Genomic DNA, 16,379 nt, shown 5'->3' on the forward strand with positions numbered 1-16,379 from the left:
ACTGAAAAAACCCAAATTCATTTCTGATAATTTTATTTCGTTACTGAGTTATCGTTTTGCACCGAATATCAATGAAATAAAAGCACGTTGTTGTTTGATAGATACATTTATATAAACATCGTCACATGAAACCAATATAGGTACTCGTAAACCAGACCACTGCGATGCCACTGGCTTTAAATATCGTTCTTTCAACTGATGATATAGCCACAAAAACCCGCTGAAACTGCAGGTCGAGTCTTGATTTCAATTTCTTGATGATATATCATTGCATTAACTTTCAAAGCACATGATAGATCTTAGAATAGCAACAAATAAAATTTTAATAGTTTATATTGTTTAGGCTAAAATGTGAAGAATTTTGTTGATAAATTGTTTATCTAGTATATTGACATTATGTCATATATGTTTTTAAAATGACGTAATATGAATACCAGCACAATGAAAATTTATTCCAATAAGAAATAACAAATCTTCAAACTTTTTTCATTTTAAGTGAATTAGGAAGAAGCTAATTATACTGATTTGGTTGTATTAATATATTTTATTAAATAATTTGTCATATTTTTTAAGTATTATGACTCGTGAATAAAAATAAATCGAAATTTTAATGACTCTAGATCTCCGTGTGACGTTATTTATTTACCCTATTAATTTTGAACACAGTTTTTCACTGGTATCATCATTCGTATACGGACATGAATTTCTGTCAATATATATGCCAAATCGAACTGTCAACTTGGAAAAAAGAAGTACGCGTCCGCTTCCAACGGCCCACAGCGGGCATCTGAGGAGAAGGAGAATTTGACAGATATGGCGGATGTATGGAAATTATACGAAAGTTTACGTTTACGATTGAATTTCACTGTAGCCTTTAAGAGGAAAAATAGGAAAAGCCTGATTCGTTGTAGTCCAGTTATCTGGCTTTCGAAATCACTCGATTTTATAGCATGAGCATCGATTTTTTTATACAAATTTTACTAAACGCTGACACTCGTTCATCACGTTTTAGGTACAACTTTGCATAAGTGTATTTATTATATTGTAAAACATTTCAGATTTTCAAGGGTGATTCGTTGTAAACACACTCTTTGGGATATTAATGACATTTATTATAATTTTTTTTATCAAGAGATGTGAACGCTAGCGACTAAACGGTGACTGCCTTTTTCGCTGATTTTGCTCGATGCAGTCTTAAACGAATCTCGTAAAATTTTGTGACAGTACAAATTTTATTTGAATGTACAGTTGTGTATGTATGAATGAAGAAACGAAGATGAAGAGATGCTAAGCTAATAGTTTTGCTGACTACATAGTGTACATAGATTCGAGGTATATTATTTTCAAACTACATTTTTTTTTAATGCTAGATTTGGAGTCGCAAGATCAATAGCTCACACTCACAGAGCTACTAGCACCAACCGGTACTTAAGTTGCGTTTCTCTATTTCAGCTGTCCGAACAGTAACGATAGACCAAGGCGAGCCTTGGGGCGAGATGGAGCTAGAACGAAGTATGATGCCCCTGAAGTGGTACTACGACTTGTGTTGCGAAATGGCGGAGTTTAGCTACGCCTTCGGACCATGTTGGGAGCCGGTTATCGCACAATGCAACTTATGTAAGTGGTTTATTTATGCTTGTCATTTTTGGTTAAAGAGGAACAAGTAATTTGTGAAGTATGCGGAGGTTTGGTCACAAGTGAGAAAAGAAAAAAAACGGGTTGCACTCCGGGAGTGCTGGCAGAACTGAAAACTCAATGACATTGTAAAAGTTTTTCAATCAGGTCACGTGTCCGTCTTACGAAGCGTCTGACGACTTACGCTCTCGCGAGTTTAATATTTTTTCCCCATCACAGAAAGTGCACAGCGCCGCTAAAGAAGGTTTCACTTCAATAAATAGATATCGCGTTTAAGAAATTTGTTTTCTCCAATATGCTCGGAAATGTTCACCTTACTGTAGCAAAAATAATACGGGAAGTTCTTCGTTAATGTCAAACTCTAACTAAAAAACATCAAACTATCGCTGTCCCGTTCTAGCGGACGGGAAGTAAAAAAACACTACAGTAATAACTTATTACTGTAGTGTTTTTTACTTTTTAATAATAAAAAACGCAAACAGCCAATTTTTCTTGCCGCGAGCCGCTTCTACACGACCCGATCAGCTATCATTTCACGTGTATGATCGTGCGAATACTGCTTAATAAAATCAAAGATTATTTTTATATTTTTTTTAAATCTCATCCGTGTTCATAAAGCTTACATAGTTTGTCAAAGGACTTTCTCATTTCAAACATAGACAAAGAGAATCATACTATCTTTGTCTTACACTAGTACTAGCACCCAAAAGAAAAGGATGGGTGTAGTTTTCCTGGTTCTTACTGACTGAAAAGTTGGTTTGACAAACTATATTGCGCAATTATATTGAATGAACGAATATTGAATGGTACTGAATGGCAGAATAAGTTTGTGCCTTTAACTTTTAAAAATTAATTAAAGAGGGAAATTGTTTTTGACATTTTGGATGTGAAGGTTTGATTTGAGTGATGCTTGATGCTTAAATAATAATTATTTTAGCTTATTTCCTCGCATGTTTGGAGAAAAGCACTATATATGCCTCGGCAGGAATAGCAATTCGTGGATTCGTCTTCTTTGTCGGACTCCGCTTCGCGTCGTCCGACAAAATCGAAACTCATCCACGAATTGCCCTTTCCCGGCCTCTGCAATAATGTACTATTTCTGTAATGCTTGAGCCGATTTGTCTAACTTCTCGCGTTTCTTTGTTTCCTTAGTGTAGAAAAATAATTGAGCGTAGAACTGTATTAGGGCGAATATCGCGAGTTGAATCGGTACTGTAGCATAAGAAGTGTAACTTCTTTTGAGTACATTATTATTTTTAAAAATGCCTTAAAGTCGTCAGGACAGCTGTCTATTACTACTTGTCCGTCTTCGTAAGTCATGTAACTTATTAAAATTTACCTTTTTACCATCCCCAGCATTCGACCAAGTATCACGGCCATCTCTCGACCCGTCGGCGCCGTTATCCTTTTGGGACAAAGTGCGCCTACTGATGCACGGGCGACTAACAGCGAATTGTGGGAAATTCACATGTCTGCTCCATGTGTCGCTGGACCCTTATAACACTACTGAAGAGATGGAGCTCACATGGACTGATCTTGTGCTTGATTGGACCAATGGTGAGTAATTAGGTTGGATACAACGCGTTGTAGTATAGAGAGATGAGAGACGGCACACCGCTTATGTGACGTGTGCGTGTGCGGCTCCAACATCTTATCGCACGCGCACATGCACTTCATGCAGACGCAGCCGGTGTGTTCTGGCCTTAAGGTTGGATGCAAGCGTGCTAGGATTAGGTACAGTGCTGATGCAAGGTGTGGATGGCCAATTTCGAGGTGTGTTACTGGATTCTTACTTTTTACATCACTTTACCGGTCCAATAAAAACAGTACTTAACCGTTTCTAAAACCGTGTATTACATATAATAAATTAGTTGAAATAATAGTACATCTACTGTCAGTAGTTTAGTTATGAACTAACAAATAATGATTACAAATGTACCCAAGTACACATTACAAGATATGTGAAATAATTGATCTTATTTTGGAATAAACTAAGTAAATCAACGACGAAACAGTGAATACTACTTTCTAAAATTGTCTGAGCCTTTTTTAGTTCATCATTTATCTGATGAACGTTCTCTGATACCGAACAACACTTCAAAAGGTTGCTAGTTTCAATTGAAAATATTTTGTGAGTATAATTGTGGTACTAATTTCAGGCAAGCTCGGTTTCCTCGGCGAGTTGGACGTGTTTGTCCGTACAGCCAGCAAGTACGATGACTGCCGCGTGCTGCGGGTTCCAGCCCTCAAACTGTCAGTGAAACTCGGTTGGCTATGCGTCGGTGATCCGCGCGACCACCGCGCCGTGGCGCCATGCGCGCCTACCCGGTTACCAGAGTACTCTAGCAACCAGGTAAGGTCAACCTACCCTCCTAAACCAGAATAATTCCCGAATAACTCTCTGGGTACTCTCACATATCACTCTTCACGAAAACTTTCCGCAAATATTATTGTTGTTAATTCCCTAATCCTGAAAAATATATTGTACTTTTCAGGAACATGATTCGTACCGCGCGTTTCGCTCCCAAAATCTAGATCTACACATAAGTATGGAAACAAAACCCATTGAAAAAGATGGACCTATTCTGCTACTGTATGGAAGTACATTGAGGTAAAGTTAACTTTTTAACTCATTTAAAAAAGGATTAGGTTGAGTAGGGTAGAGGATCTCAGTTTATCGAGATCTGTTTTCATGCATGTTCACCGATTTTTCAAAGACGTCTAAGTCGTTTTTCTATGAATTTTTGAGCTCTATTATAGGCACTTGCTCTCGGAAAGTAACATTGGGAGAAGAGAAACTGCTGATGAAAACTATTAAAATGATGGTGTACGGTGAGTAGGCACATGACGTGTTGGGTATTAGGGTCAACACGTCATGTGACATTTAAGGTGACATTTAATAAATAGAAAATATATTTAATAAAATAAACAATAATTCTAATTACATTTTCATAAAGGTCACCTAAATGCCACTCACGTAGGCCACTAGTATATAAGCACCAATTTACTCAATAAAACGTTCAGTATTCAGCAGACTTTCATAGTATTATTTGCTACCCGAACGCTCCACATTACATGGCGACCTTGCCAGGATAATTCAAACTATTTAGCAATGTCGCTACTGTTTTTTTAAGAGAGAGTTTATTTTGACGTGATAACGTCTTATAAATCGATGAACACCGGTAGCATGCACGAAAAATTGACACGTTGTGGACAGATCTCCACGGTAACGTTACGTAATGTAATGGTAATGTTTTCTTATGACGTTATCATGCAAAATTATCGTCCGTAAACCGACTTTACAGACAACCATATTTTTTATATTGCATTTTCAGGTGGTTCGAGAGCCTTAAACTGATTCTGTCAGGTGTGACTCGGCCTACACGCCGCGGGCGTGTGTTTCAAAACTTGAAACCACGTAAACTGCAGCTGTCTCGTCACTACCGCGAAGTCAGCGCCGCGGTCACACTACACAACCTGCAGGTAACCACATATATATTTTTGTGGATGGTTCGAGAGTCTAAAACTGATTCTCTCAGGTGTGACTCGGCCCACGCGGTGGACGCGAGTGTTTCAAAACTTGAAGCCACGCAAACTGCAGCTATCTCGTCACTACCGTGAAGTCAGCGCCACGGTCACACTACACAACCTACAGGTAAACATATATGTTTGTAGATGGTTAGAGAGCCTTAAACTGATTCTGTCTGGTGTGACTCAGCCCACGCGGTGGATGCGTGTGTTTCAAAACTTGAAGCCACGCAAACTGCAGCTATCTCGTCACTACCGTGAAGTCAGCGCCACGGTCACACTACACAACCTACAGGTAAACATATATGTTTGTAGATGGTTAGAGAGCCTTAAACTGATTCTGTCTGGTGTGACTCAGCCCACGCGGTGGACGCGTGTGTTTCAAAACTTGAAGCCACGCAAACTGCAGCTATCTCGTCACTACCGCGAAGTCAGCGCCGCGGTCACACTACACTACCTACAGGTAAACATATATGTTTGTAGATGGTTCGAGAGCCTTAAACTGATTCTGTCAGGTGTGACTCGGCCCACGCGGTGGACGCGAGTGTTTCAAAACTTGAAGCCACGCAAACTGCAGCTATCTCGTGACTACCGTGAAGTCAGCGCCACGGTCACACTACACAACCTACAGGTAAACATATATGTTTGTAGATGGTTAGAGAGCCTTAAACTGATTCTGTCTGGTGTGACTCAGCCCACGCGGTGGACGCGTGTGTTTCAAAACTTGAAGCCACGCAAACTGCAGCTATCTCGTGACTACCGTGAAGTCAGCGCCGCGGTCACACTACACAACCTACAGGTAAACATATATGTTTGTAGATGGTTCGAGAGCCTTAAACTGATTCTGTCAGGTGTGACTCGGCCCACGCGGTGGACGCGTGTGTTTCAAAACTTGACCCCACGCAAACTGCAGCTATCTCGTCACTACCGCGAAGTCAGCGCCGCGGTCACACTACACAACCTGCAGGTAAACATATATGTTTGTAGATGGTTCGAGAGCCTTAAACTGATTCTGTCAGGTGTGACTCGGCCCACGCGGTGGACGCGTGTGTTTCAAAACTTGAAGCCACGCAAACTGCAGCTATCTCGTCACTACCGCGAAGTCAGCGCCGCGGTCACACTACACAACCTGCAGGTAAACATATATGTTCGTAGATGGTTCGAGAGCCTAAAACTGATTCTGTCAGGTGTGACTCGGCCCACGCGGTGGACGCGTGTGTTTCAAAACTTGACCCCACGCAAACTGCAGCTATCTCGTCACTACCGCGAAGTCAGCGCCGCGGTCACACTACACAACCTGCAGGTAAACATATATGTTCGTAGATGGTTCGAGAGCCTAAAACTGATTCTGTCAGGTGTGACTCGGCCCACGCGGTGGACGCGTGTGTTTCAAAACTTGACCCCACGCAAACTGCAGCTATCTCGTCACTACCGCGAAGTCAGTGCCGCGGTCACACTACACAACCTGCAGGTAAACATATATGTTCGTAGATGGTTCGAGAGCCTAAAACTGATTCTGTCAGGTGTGACTCGGCCCACGCGGTGGACGCGTGTGTTTCAAAACTTGACCCCACGCAAACTGCAGCTATCTCGTCACTACCGCGAAGTCAGTGCCGCGGTCACACTACACAACCTGCAGGTAGACATATATGTTCGTAGATGGTTCGAGAGCCTAAAACTGATTCTGTCAGGTGTGACTCGGCCCACGCGGTGGACGCGTGTGTTTCAAAACTTGACCCCACGCAAACTGCAGCTATCTCGTCACTACCGCGAAGTCAGCGCCACGGTCACACTACACAACCTGCAGGTAAACATATATGTTCGTAGATGGTTCGAGAGCCTAAAACTGATTCTGTCAGGTGTGACTCGGCCCACGCGGTGGACGCGTGTGTTTCAAAACTTGACCCCACGCAAACTGCAGCTATCTCGTCACTACCGCGAAGTCAGTGCCGCGGTCACACTACACAACCTGCAGGTAAACATATATGTTCGTAGATGGTTCGAGAGCCTAAAACTGATTCTGTCAGGTGTGACTCGGCCCACGCGGTGGACGCGTGTGTTTCAAAACTTGACCCCACGCAAACTGCATCTATCTCGTCACTACCGCGAAGTCAGCGCCACGGTCACACTACACAACCTGCAGGTAAACATATATGTTCGTAGATGGTTCGAGAGCCTTAAACTGATTCTGTCAGGTGTGACTCGGCCCACGCGGTGGACGCGAGTGTTTCAAAACTTGAAGCCACGCAAACTGCAGCTATCTCGTGACTACCGTGAAGTCAGCGCCGCGGTCACACTACACAACCTACAGGTAAACATATATGTTTGTAGATGGTTCGAGAGCCTTAAACTGATTCTGTCTGGTGTGACTCAGTCCACGCGGTGGGCGCGAGTGTTTCAAAACTTGAAGCCACGCAAACTGCAGCTATCTCGTCACTACCGTGAACTCAGCGCCGCTGTCACACTACACAACCTGCAGGTAAACATATATGTTCGTAGATGGTTCGAGAGCCTTAAACTGATTCTGTCAGGTGTGACTCGGCCCACGCGGTGGACGCGTGTGTTTCAAAACTTGAAGCCACGCAAACTGCAGCTATCTCGTCACTACCGTGAAGTTAGCGCCGCGGTTACATTGCATAATCTACAGGTAAACGTTTCGTGAATATATGTCATAGACTAGGAATCCTCCAGACAACATAGTAGCGCTACCCCCTCTGCCACAAATATACGGTAATTTTACTCCATTTTCGATCAAGTGTCTTTGTGTGACGTCCGTGTCTTTGAACGGACCAATCACGGCACGGGACTCGCTCACCTCGTCCCCCCGCACACCTGTATTTTGGGCAGCATCGGTGTCATAAAATAATTGCTCTAAGCTCCGTCTAGCTAGACGATTCCTAGTCTATGCTATCTGTAGTCTGACTAAACATTTGTTCTTTTCCCAATCCTTTTTACAGATGTAAATGGCACGACTATACCCTGTATAGAAAATTGACAATCGTATTTGAATCAATGGTATTAGAAAATAGAGTTGACTATGTTTTTAAATCGAACGAAGCAAAACAAAAGCAACTCTTTTCCATTTAATTAAGGTTTAAATTTCATAGGAGGTAATTTGTATTGGGACTATGAACTACAAGAGGATGGGTAATATGTATATGTCAAAAACTAACCCTAAAAAGTAGAGCGAGATAGCGATAGCTCGGCTGCTCGCTTTATTACAGCTAGTAATTGGACCGAATACTTCAACCCTCAAGATTTCCTCTATGGAACAATGCAATAAATATATCGCTTACGTAGACGATGAAAACCATAAACGTGCGAACGTTGCAGACAGTTCGGGTTCGTTGTTAAGTATATTAATAAAAAGTTTATTGATAAATAAATTCAGATTTTCAATGGTTGCTGTTAGTAAAATGAAAATGTAATATTTCAGGTGTTCTACTGGTCTTCCTCGTCTATGCAACGTGGCATAGAAATGCTCGGAGTCCGCGTCACCTGCGGTTCGAAACACCGACTTTCCCTAGTAAAAACTAGCGATAACTTAGTAAGGAGGCCTCGAGCCAACTGGACGACGGGCTATATGAATTGCGACCTTAACGACGCGGAGATATGGTTGAAAACGCCGGTGGCTATGCCTGATGACCGGGACGGTGATGAGGTGAGCTTCAAATTTAAACTTTACTATCTAAGTTAGAAGGTCTACATTTGTTTATTTTGTCTCGAGTTAAGGATAGAACACTGTCTTTTTCTTGTAACGAGTAATCTAGTGAGAAGGCCCCGAGCCAACTAGACGACGGGTTATATGAATTGCGACCTTAACGACGGAGATATGGTTGAAAACGCCGGTGGCTATGCCTGATGACCGTGAGCTACAAATTTAAACTTTACTATATGGGTAATAAGGTTTACATCTGTCTGATATCCAGACTCGAGTAAGTGGAGGTTTTATGTTGACGTAAAAAAATGATACGGCCGTTAATGCCGCATAAAACGTATATTTCGACACTCAATGGAATCAAAATGTATACGGCACTTTCCGTCGACCAAGAACTATGTCAAGTAATATCGTTTTATACTACAAGCACAGGGAAAAATCTGAAGACTATTTTATAAAAACAAAAAAAAAAAATATCAATATTTTTTTCCCAGACCTTAGCCTTGAAGCCCGCACCAATGGAGAAATGCTACTGTCTGTCCGTCCGCCGAGTTTCATATGGACGGGAGTGTGGCGACGCCGAGTGCGCGCCGACACATCGCCTGGCCGTCCACGACTTACGGGGCGCGTGGACGAAACTTAACAGGGACCTGGCGTTCGCACTTATCGACACTTATATTAAAACACAGGTGAGATCTTCTGTCTTTGTCTATCTATGACTAATTGGCGTATTTCTATCTCTATGTAACGAGTTTCATACGGACGCGAATGTGGCGACGCGGAATCCGCGCCTACACATAGCCTATAGACAAATGGCTTACTGTCTACAGTTGCCTCCAGAATCTCGCAATGCAGTGCAATTTATAGTAATAGAGAAAGGATATTGGACAAACATATTTATTTTGTTTTATTTGTTAGGAGAACTTTCATCTAGAGTAACAAGTTAGGTGATAACATAGAAACAGTGATTTTGGCTCAAAATACACAAAAAAAACCCGACTGCAAAAAAGCTATCTTTAGAAAAAAAAATAACTGAAAAGAAAAAAACAAGTTCAGTAGTCGAGAACATTGAATCAGTTTCATGATTAACATTTCGTATGTCAATTTGGACCTTGGAATTTAAAAATAATGTCCAAATCGCTTGTGACGGATCCGGAACGAGGCATACGAATCGTTATGACACAGATAAAACAAACTATACATTCTTATACGAAACAGCAACTTCAACAGTCGGGACCCATTATTGTCGTCAACATTAGTGCCGCAGCCTAGACTTTTAATGGGTCCCGACTGTTGAAGTTGCTGTTTCGTATAAGAATGTATAGTTTGTTTTATCTGTGTCATAACGATTCGTATGCCTCGTTCCGGATCCGTCACAAGCGATTTGGACATTATTTTTAAATTCCAAGGTCCAAATTGACATACGAAATGTTAATCATGAAACTGATTCAATGTTCTCGACTACTGAACTTGTTTTTTTCTTTTCAGTTATTTTTTTTCTAAAGATAGCTTTTTTGCAGTCGGGTTTTTTTATTTTCTAAATTATCTTTTTTTATTTAACACTTTTTAGTTAGTATTAAAAGACGGCAAATTTCGCAATCTTGTCATTTCATTGAGGGAGTTAATATCGTGAGGATTATTGAGTAGCTTGCGGTGGTCTAAACTACTGATAATTAATCCATTTAGAGACCTAACGCGGCTCAAAGCTACATATGCTTGACCTTTTGCAAAAATGCGTGAACTTAAATCAACCACAGCTCGGTCTAAAGTCGTTCCTTGTAGCTTATGTACAGTAACACCCCAACACAATATCAATGGCAACATTTTTCTCTCTATTTTGCCCTGTCCACGAAGTGTATCGAATTCTGTCGTCGATGGTTCGATTCTGACGCCTACTCCAGGGACATTGTTTTTAATAGCTTTGTCGTCAAATTCGACATAAACAGCCTGTGGCAGTTCTCCGGGTTCCAACTGATCCCTCCGAAGAGCTGGCCATTCAATCGTTCTTACAACTCCCATTGCTCCGTTGACAAGACCGTGGTTAACATTCAAATTTCTTCGCAACATTACTCGAGATCCTAATCCGATTGACAAATATTTAACTATACCCCCAGTTTTATTTGGGTCATCTGAAACATATGCATCCTTCGGTTTTTGACCATATGTCTTCGTTTCTACTGATATATCTACTGCACTTAATTTATATAATTTAGTAGTCTTTTCCAACATAGTTGTCATTTTTTGATTATGATCATCAACCTGTTTAGTAGTCGGAAAAACTCGAATGATTTCATTGAGTTCGTTTACGTCTACTCGTCGGCTATCTAATATTTCCAGTTGTTGCATTGTCAGTTGTCCGACTCTAAGATTGTTTAATATATCCACAAATGTAGTATCATGTCCTTGTCTCATATTTTGTGGTAATTCACAAAAATCAAATAGATGCCACAGGTGGACTTCACCTGTTAACGTCGCAGGTTGACGAAAGCAATAAGCGCCGCCAGTTGTTTTGGACACAGGTGGCAATTGCATTAGATCGCCAAATAAAATAATATTACAACCACCAAAGTGAAGGTTATTATGTTTGATTTGCTGAAGGCGTAGATTAATATTTCGTAGCGTTAGGTATGGCACCATAGAAATCTCGTCTATTATCACCCAATCTATAGAGTTCCATCTTTGTCGTTCTCTTTGAAGGCGTTCGCCAGTTAAAGGACGCAGACTTTCTGGTCTACCCTTTTCTATTGGAAGTGCAACAGTCGAATGAAGGGTACTACCACCTATCAATCGGGCTGCAACACCAGTAGGTGCTGTCACGATGATAGCTTTTTCATGCATATGGTTACCACGGAGCCTCCTTACTTCTTCTACGATTAATTTTAGCGTAAAAGTTTTTCCCGTTCCAGCACCACCAGTGACAAACATTCTAAGAGGTTGATTAACATCATTTAAAAGTTTCTGAGACACTCTTCTGAAAAGCTGTCTTTGCTGGATATTCAACGAAGAAAGAGCTCGTTCAAATTCTTCATCAGAAAATCTTGCATCACTTTCATTTTCTTCTATCTCTTCTTCTTGATTTAACAATAAACAGTCATTATTGTCCATTCTCAAAGGTATTAGCGTGTCATTGTCCTCATTGTGTTCTATTATATTAGTTGCTGCATTCTCTGCCACAAGACGGCTAATAGCTTGTTGTATTTCAGTTTCCCATCTTGCCATCGTTTCTGCATTGTACCCGTGTTGTAATGGCCGTAGTAAATGCCTTTTGTTCATAAAGGCCTCTTTAGTAGATTCAAACCCTTCTAACAATTCTTCTTCTGCCCTAAAAGGAACATGTGTTACCAAAAGAGAGTAATAATACGCTTCTGGGTCTGAAGAAGCCGTATAATATCTGGTCCGTAAAATTGCGGGACGAGTTCTAGCTTTCATTCGTCCTGCATTATCTAATAATGTAATAATTCTCTGTCGAGTTACGGCATTTTCGTCATCTACAGCGTAAGCATCAGCATCTTGATTATCTTCAGACACATCAATGCGTGTTATTGTCTCAAACTGAACTGCGAATTCGCCTAAGCTCATAAATTCCAAATTATGCGGTCGACAGACATACCTATCAAACACATTCTTGAATGGTTCCGAATTTTCTGTAAAATCCACGCGTAACATACGGTATCTTTGAGCTGGAGCACAAGTATTAACAAAAACGCACTTCCGTGAACTATCGCGTAACTTCAAATGACAGAGACGATAAGCACATTCTGTTGCTGATACTTCGCGATGAGTCAAAATGGCGTTTTGCATTGCAAATATCTGGTTAGGAAAATTTCCGCCTCGTTCTTGGACTTTTCTAATGGACTCCTGTATAGCCCTTGATATTTCTGCCGGTTCTGACTTCGATATATATTTTGAAATATAATAAGCTACACCCAAAGCAGAACCGCATGGCTGGATGTCTATGTTGGCGCGCCAAACTTTTAATATTCTAGGGTTATAATTATTAATCATCGATTCGTGTGCATCTCTTCTTAATATACAAAATCTGCCACCATTACGTACAGCTTCGTCATCATCCAAAATTTTAGTTGCATTTGAAGCCATTCGCGGAAAACAAAATCGACATTGATTTCCATTTTTAAAACACGTATGTGTGTGTTTGTGCGTTTGCAAACGATTAACTAAATTATTCATTTCAGGATCATCCTCTGCGTCAGGTATTTGACATGTAATTACACTGTCGATTAGTTCAATTCCTTCGCGGCTATCAAAAGAAGGCATGTCCTGACACCATGCCACCATATGTACATGAGGACTACCACGCAATTGAAATTCTATTCGCCACCAATAGTCTTCCATTTTGTGACCCAATATTGGATTGACGTCTTTCTTTAGAAGTCTAAAAAACGCATTTAATCTAAACATAAACTGCCTTGACAAAGTCACCGGGTATGATTCTATAAGGCGCATTTTGTCTTGATATGTTAAATTATCTACATCAAATTCAGAGCGTCCATCAGCTACTAATAAGGCACGCAACATATCAGGCCAATTCATATCATTGCAAGACAAAGTAATATACCAGTGAGGCGGTCCTAAATTTTTTACCATAGCTAACAAATCAGTATACGCTTTGTGCCAATACGATTGAGTACCTCTTATATTTCTCATGACTAAATGAACGTTTTGTACTAAATCTCTGGGTTCTACGCCATCTTGGCGTAATCTACCGCAAACAGAAACGTTTTGCCGAGCCTTATATAGTTCAACGGTTGATAAGGCATAAAACAGGTATTCATTGTTTTGGAATCTGCGATAATGAGACATTATTCTTGATTGGAAGTAATCGAGAGGCGAAATTGGGGTACTTCTATCTTCCTTCAGACCGTTTTTCCCATCAGGAAAAAGCTTTACCCAGGAAAGTTCTTCTGCTCTTTGCTCTGTAAGTATGCTTACTGGCGCAGATGTTTTTCGCCTTAATTCGTGAATCGGTATAGGCCTGTCTTCATGAACATTACTAAGTACATCTGTCATCATTGGTGTATTGGTGTCTATGGGCATTAAAGATGTTGTAGTAATCATATCCGTGTGCAAATGTGTATTGCTTGTATTTTCATTGTCATTTTGTGGGCCTACGTTATTAATTAATGATTCAACTGTCTGATGTGTTGATTCAAATGTATTTGTATCACTAGATATTACTGCTGTGATAGAATATTGCAAATCTTTTCGACTACCTACTTGTAGTGAAATCAGCAGATGTTGGCATAAGGATAGAATGCTATTACATTTCATTACCATGGAAGTTCCGCAATTTCGGGCACTATGACCTTTAGGACCTCGTGAATGGGAATCAAATATAAAGTACTTGTTATCAAATTTTATTATAGCGACAGAATATGCGGTTTCACATGTAATTATTCCTTTTTCGTGTATGGAAAAGAAAAATTCTATACCTGCATCTAAACTGGCGTAGTAACCTTCCAATACCTCAGATATAATATTTGGCTTTATCACTCCAATCACCACATCTGGTTCAACTTGTAAATGGTAGTTATTATCAGCTATTGTAATTAATGGCAATAACTCTTCAGTGTTAAGAAATTCGGGGCGAGAGTTAAGCCTTTCTAAGCATAACGTATAATAGGTATTGCCAGCAAGAAGAATTCGATCCAAATCAGATGGTTGCCATGCATTGATACGTTTGGTTGTAGCATATGCAATAGCTGCAGCTGCATTGGCAGTACATTGACGTCCTCTCGAGTCTTCGTGAAACCTTTCACTTCCTTGGTGGAAGGTCCCTCGCAAAATACACTTTTCATTGCTAATTGGTTTAAAAGCGTTTTCTTCCGTGATTACTGGCGACGTATCGGTTTGCGATACGATCGCTTCAAAAACGTTATCATTAATCTCCTGTGTAATAGTGTCATAATTAAGCCGAACACTGGAATATAAGTGATTGTTTTGTACAAGCCACTGCAGAGCTCTTTTGATTTTGGTAATATCGATTAAATACCTTTTGTTATTAGCAACATTTTGCAACGTTTCTGAGACTATTATTATCCCAGCACTCGTAATTGAAATTGGCAGTTGTTCAGCAATTTCTTCCACTTGCTGGGCAAAAAGAACTGCCTGGCCCTTAAAGCCTTGTTGCCCAAATCTGCCACCTAAACGGACTACTTTCAAAAATGGCTTAATTCTTGAAATCAAACGTATTTCCATTTCACTCAAACATTCCAGTTCTGGTGGTATATTAGAAACCGTCATATTATTCCAAAATGCATTCGGTGGTATTTTATTTTTCAATAAGTTTGTTGCGCATCGATTACAACAAGTAAATTGACTTGGACTTTCAAATGGTATAACACTTGACTGGTTTAATGATATTGTCCTCGTTTGATTTTGGTAACATAATTTGTTGCAAATGTAGCATGCGTAGTTTGCGATTTGTGATATAGAATCATTGAATATTGAGTCATCCGCGAAAAGTTGTCGCCGATAATGTCGCCGGGAGTTCATCCTTAAACGTGTAAGCCTTTTATCTCTAGATATTGGTGATTCGTCGTCATATATCTGAGACGCATGTGTCCTCATAGACGCCAATCTCTGGGATCGGGTCGTTGGAGATTCGTCGTCACGTATCTGAGACGCATGTGTCCTCATAGACGCCAATCTCTGGGATCGGGTCGTTGGAGATTCGTCGTCACGTATCTGTGACGCATGTGTCCTCATAGACGCCAATCTCTGGGATCGGGTCGTTGGAGATTCGTCGTCACGTATCTGAGACGCATGTGTCCTCATAGACGCCAATCTCTGGGATCGGGTCGTTGGAGATTCGTCGTCACGTATCTGTGACGCATGTGTCCTCATAGACGCCAATCTCTGGGATGGGGTCGTTGGAGATTCGTCGTCACGTATCTGTGACGCATGTGTCCTCATAGACGACAATCTCTGGGATCGGGTCGTTGGAGATTCGTCGTCACGTATCTGAGACGCATGTGTCCTCATAGACGCCAATCTCTGGGATCGGGTCGTTGGAGATTCGTCGTCACGTGTCTGTGACGCATGTGTCCTCATAGACGACAATCTCTGGGATCGGGTCGTTGGAGATTCGTCGTCACGTATCTGAGACGCATGTGTCCTCATAGACGACAATCTCTGGGATCGGGTCGTTGGAGATTCGTCGGCACGTATCTGAGACGCATGTGTCTTCATAGACGATAACCTACGAGATCGTGTTTTTGGTGATTCCAGCCCACGAATTTTCGTTGTCTGCATTTTTTGCTTACCAAGTCTACTAATGCGACTTTGATTAGATTCCCGATTATTACGATACTCAGCCATTCTTTTTGAAGCCTGATACAGTAGTGTTTTCTTATTTGTGCGTGATTGGCTGTTATAATTAAGACGATTTTGATCTCTGACATGTTGCAATCGTTCCTGTCGTAATGTCGGAGATTGAGTTTCGCGACGTGCACTTTCTTGTCGGGCTTTTTTAGTTTTACGAGAAAGGTTTGCACAGGACCGACTACGTTTTCGTGCTCGCAACATTGCGAATTAAATG

The 16,379-nt window shown here is 41.0% G+C and overlaps 2 protein-coding genes across 2 annotated transcripts in view; one reads left to right on the forward strand and one right to left on the reverse strand.

Moving 5' to 3' along the window:
• The window catches only part of LOC134665434 (uncharacterized), a 579,666-nt gene that overhangs the window by 357,857 nt on the left and 205,430 nt on the right, over nucleotides 1-16,379 (reverse strand). The window lies entirely within an intron of this gene.
• Nucleotides 1-16,379, forward strand: part of LOC134665449 (protein hobbit) — a 74,324-nt gene that overhangs the window by 29,052 nt on the left and 28,893 nt on the right. The window contains exons 20-26 of the mRNA XM_063522423.1: nucleotides 1,453-1,617; nucleotides 2,992-3,192; nucleotides 3,795-3,988; nucleotides 4,131-4,246; nucleotides 4,971-5,118; nucleotides 8,600-8,824; nucleotides 9,316-9,510. Coding sequence (XP_063378493.1) covers nucleotides 1,453-1,617; nucleotides 2,992-3,192; nucleotides 3,795-3,988; nucleotides 4,131-4,246; nucleotides 4,971-5,118; nucleotides 8,600-8,824; nucleotides 9,316-9,510 — 1,244 coding nt within the window. The remainder of the gene's footprint in view (nucleotides 1-1,452; nucleotides 1,618-2,991; nucleotides 3,193-3,794; nucleotides 3,989-4,130; nucleotides 4,247-4,970; nucleotides 5,119-8,599; nucleotides 8,825-9,315; nucleotides 9,511-16,379) is intronic.

Source organism: Cydia fagiglandana, chromosome 6 (genome assembly GCF_963556715.1).
Source record: "Cydia fagiglandana chromosome 6, ilCydFagi1.1, whole genome shotgun sequence".
In the NCBI taxonomy this organism is placed as follows: Eukaryota; Metazoa; Arthropoda; class Insecta; order Lepidoptera; family Tortricidae; genus Cydia; species Cydia fagiglandana.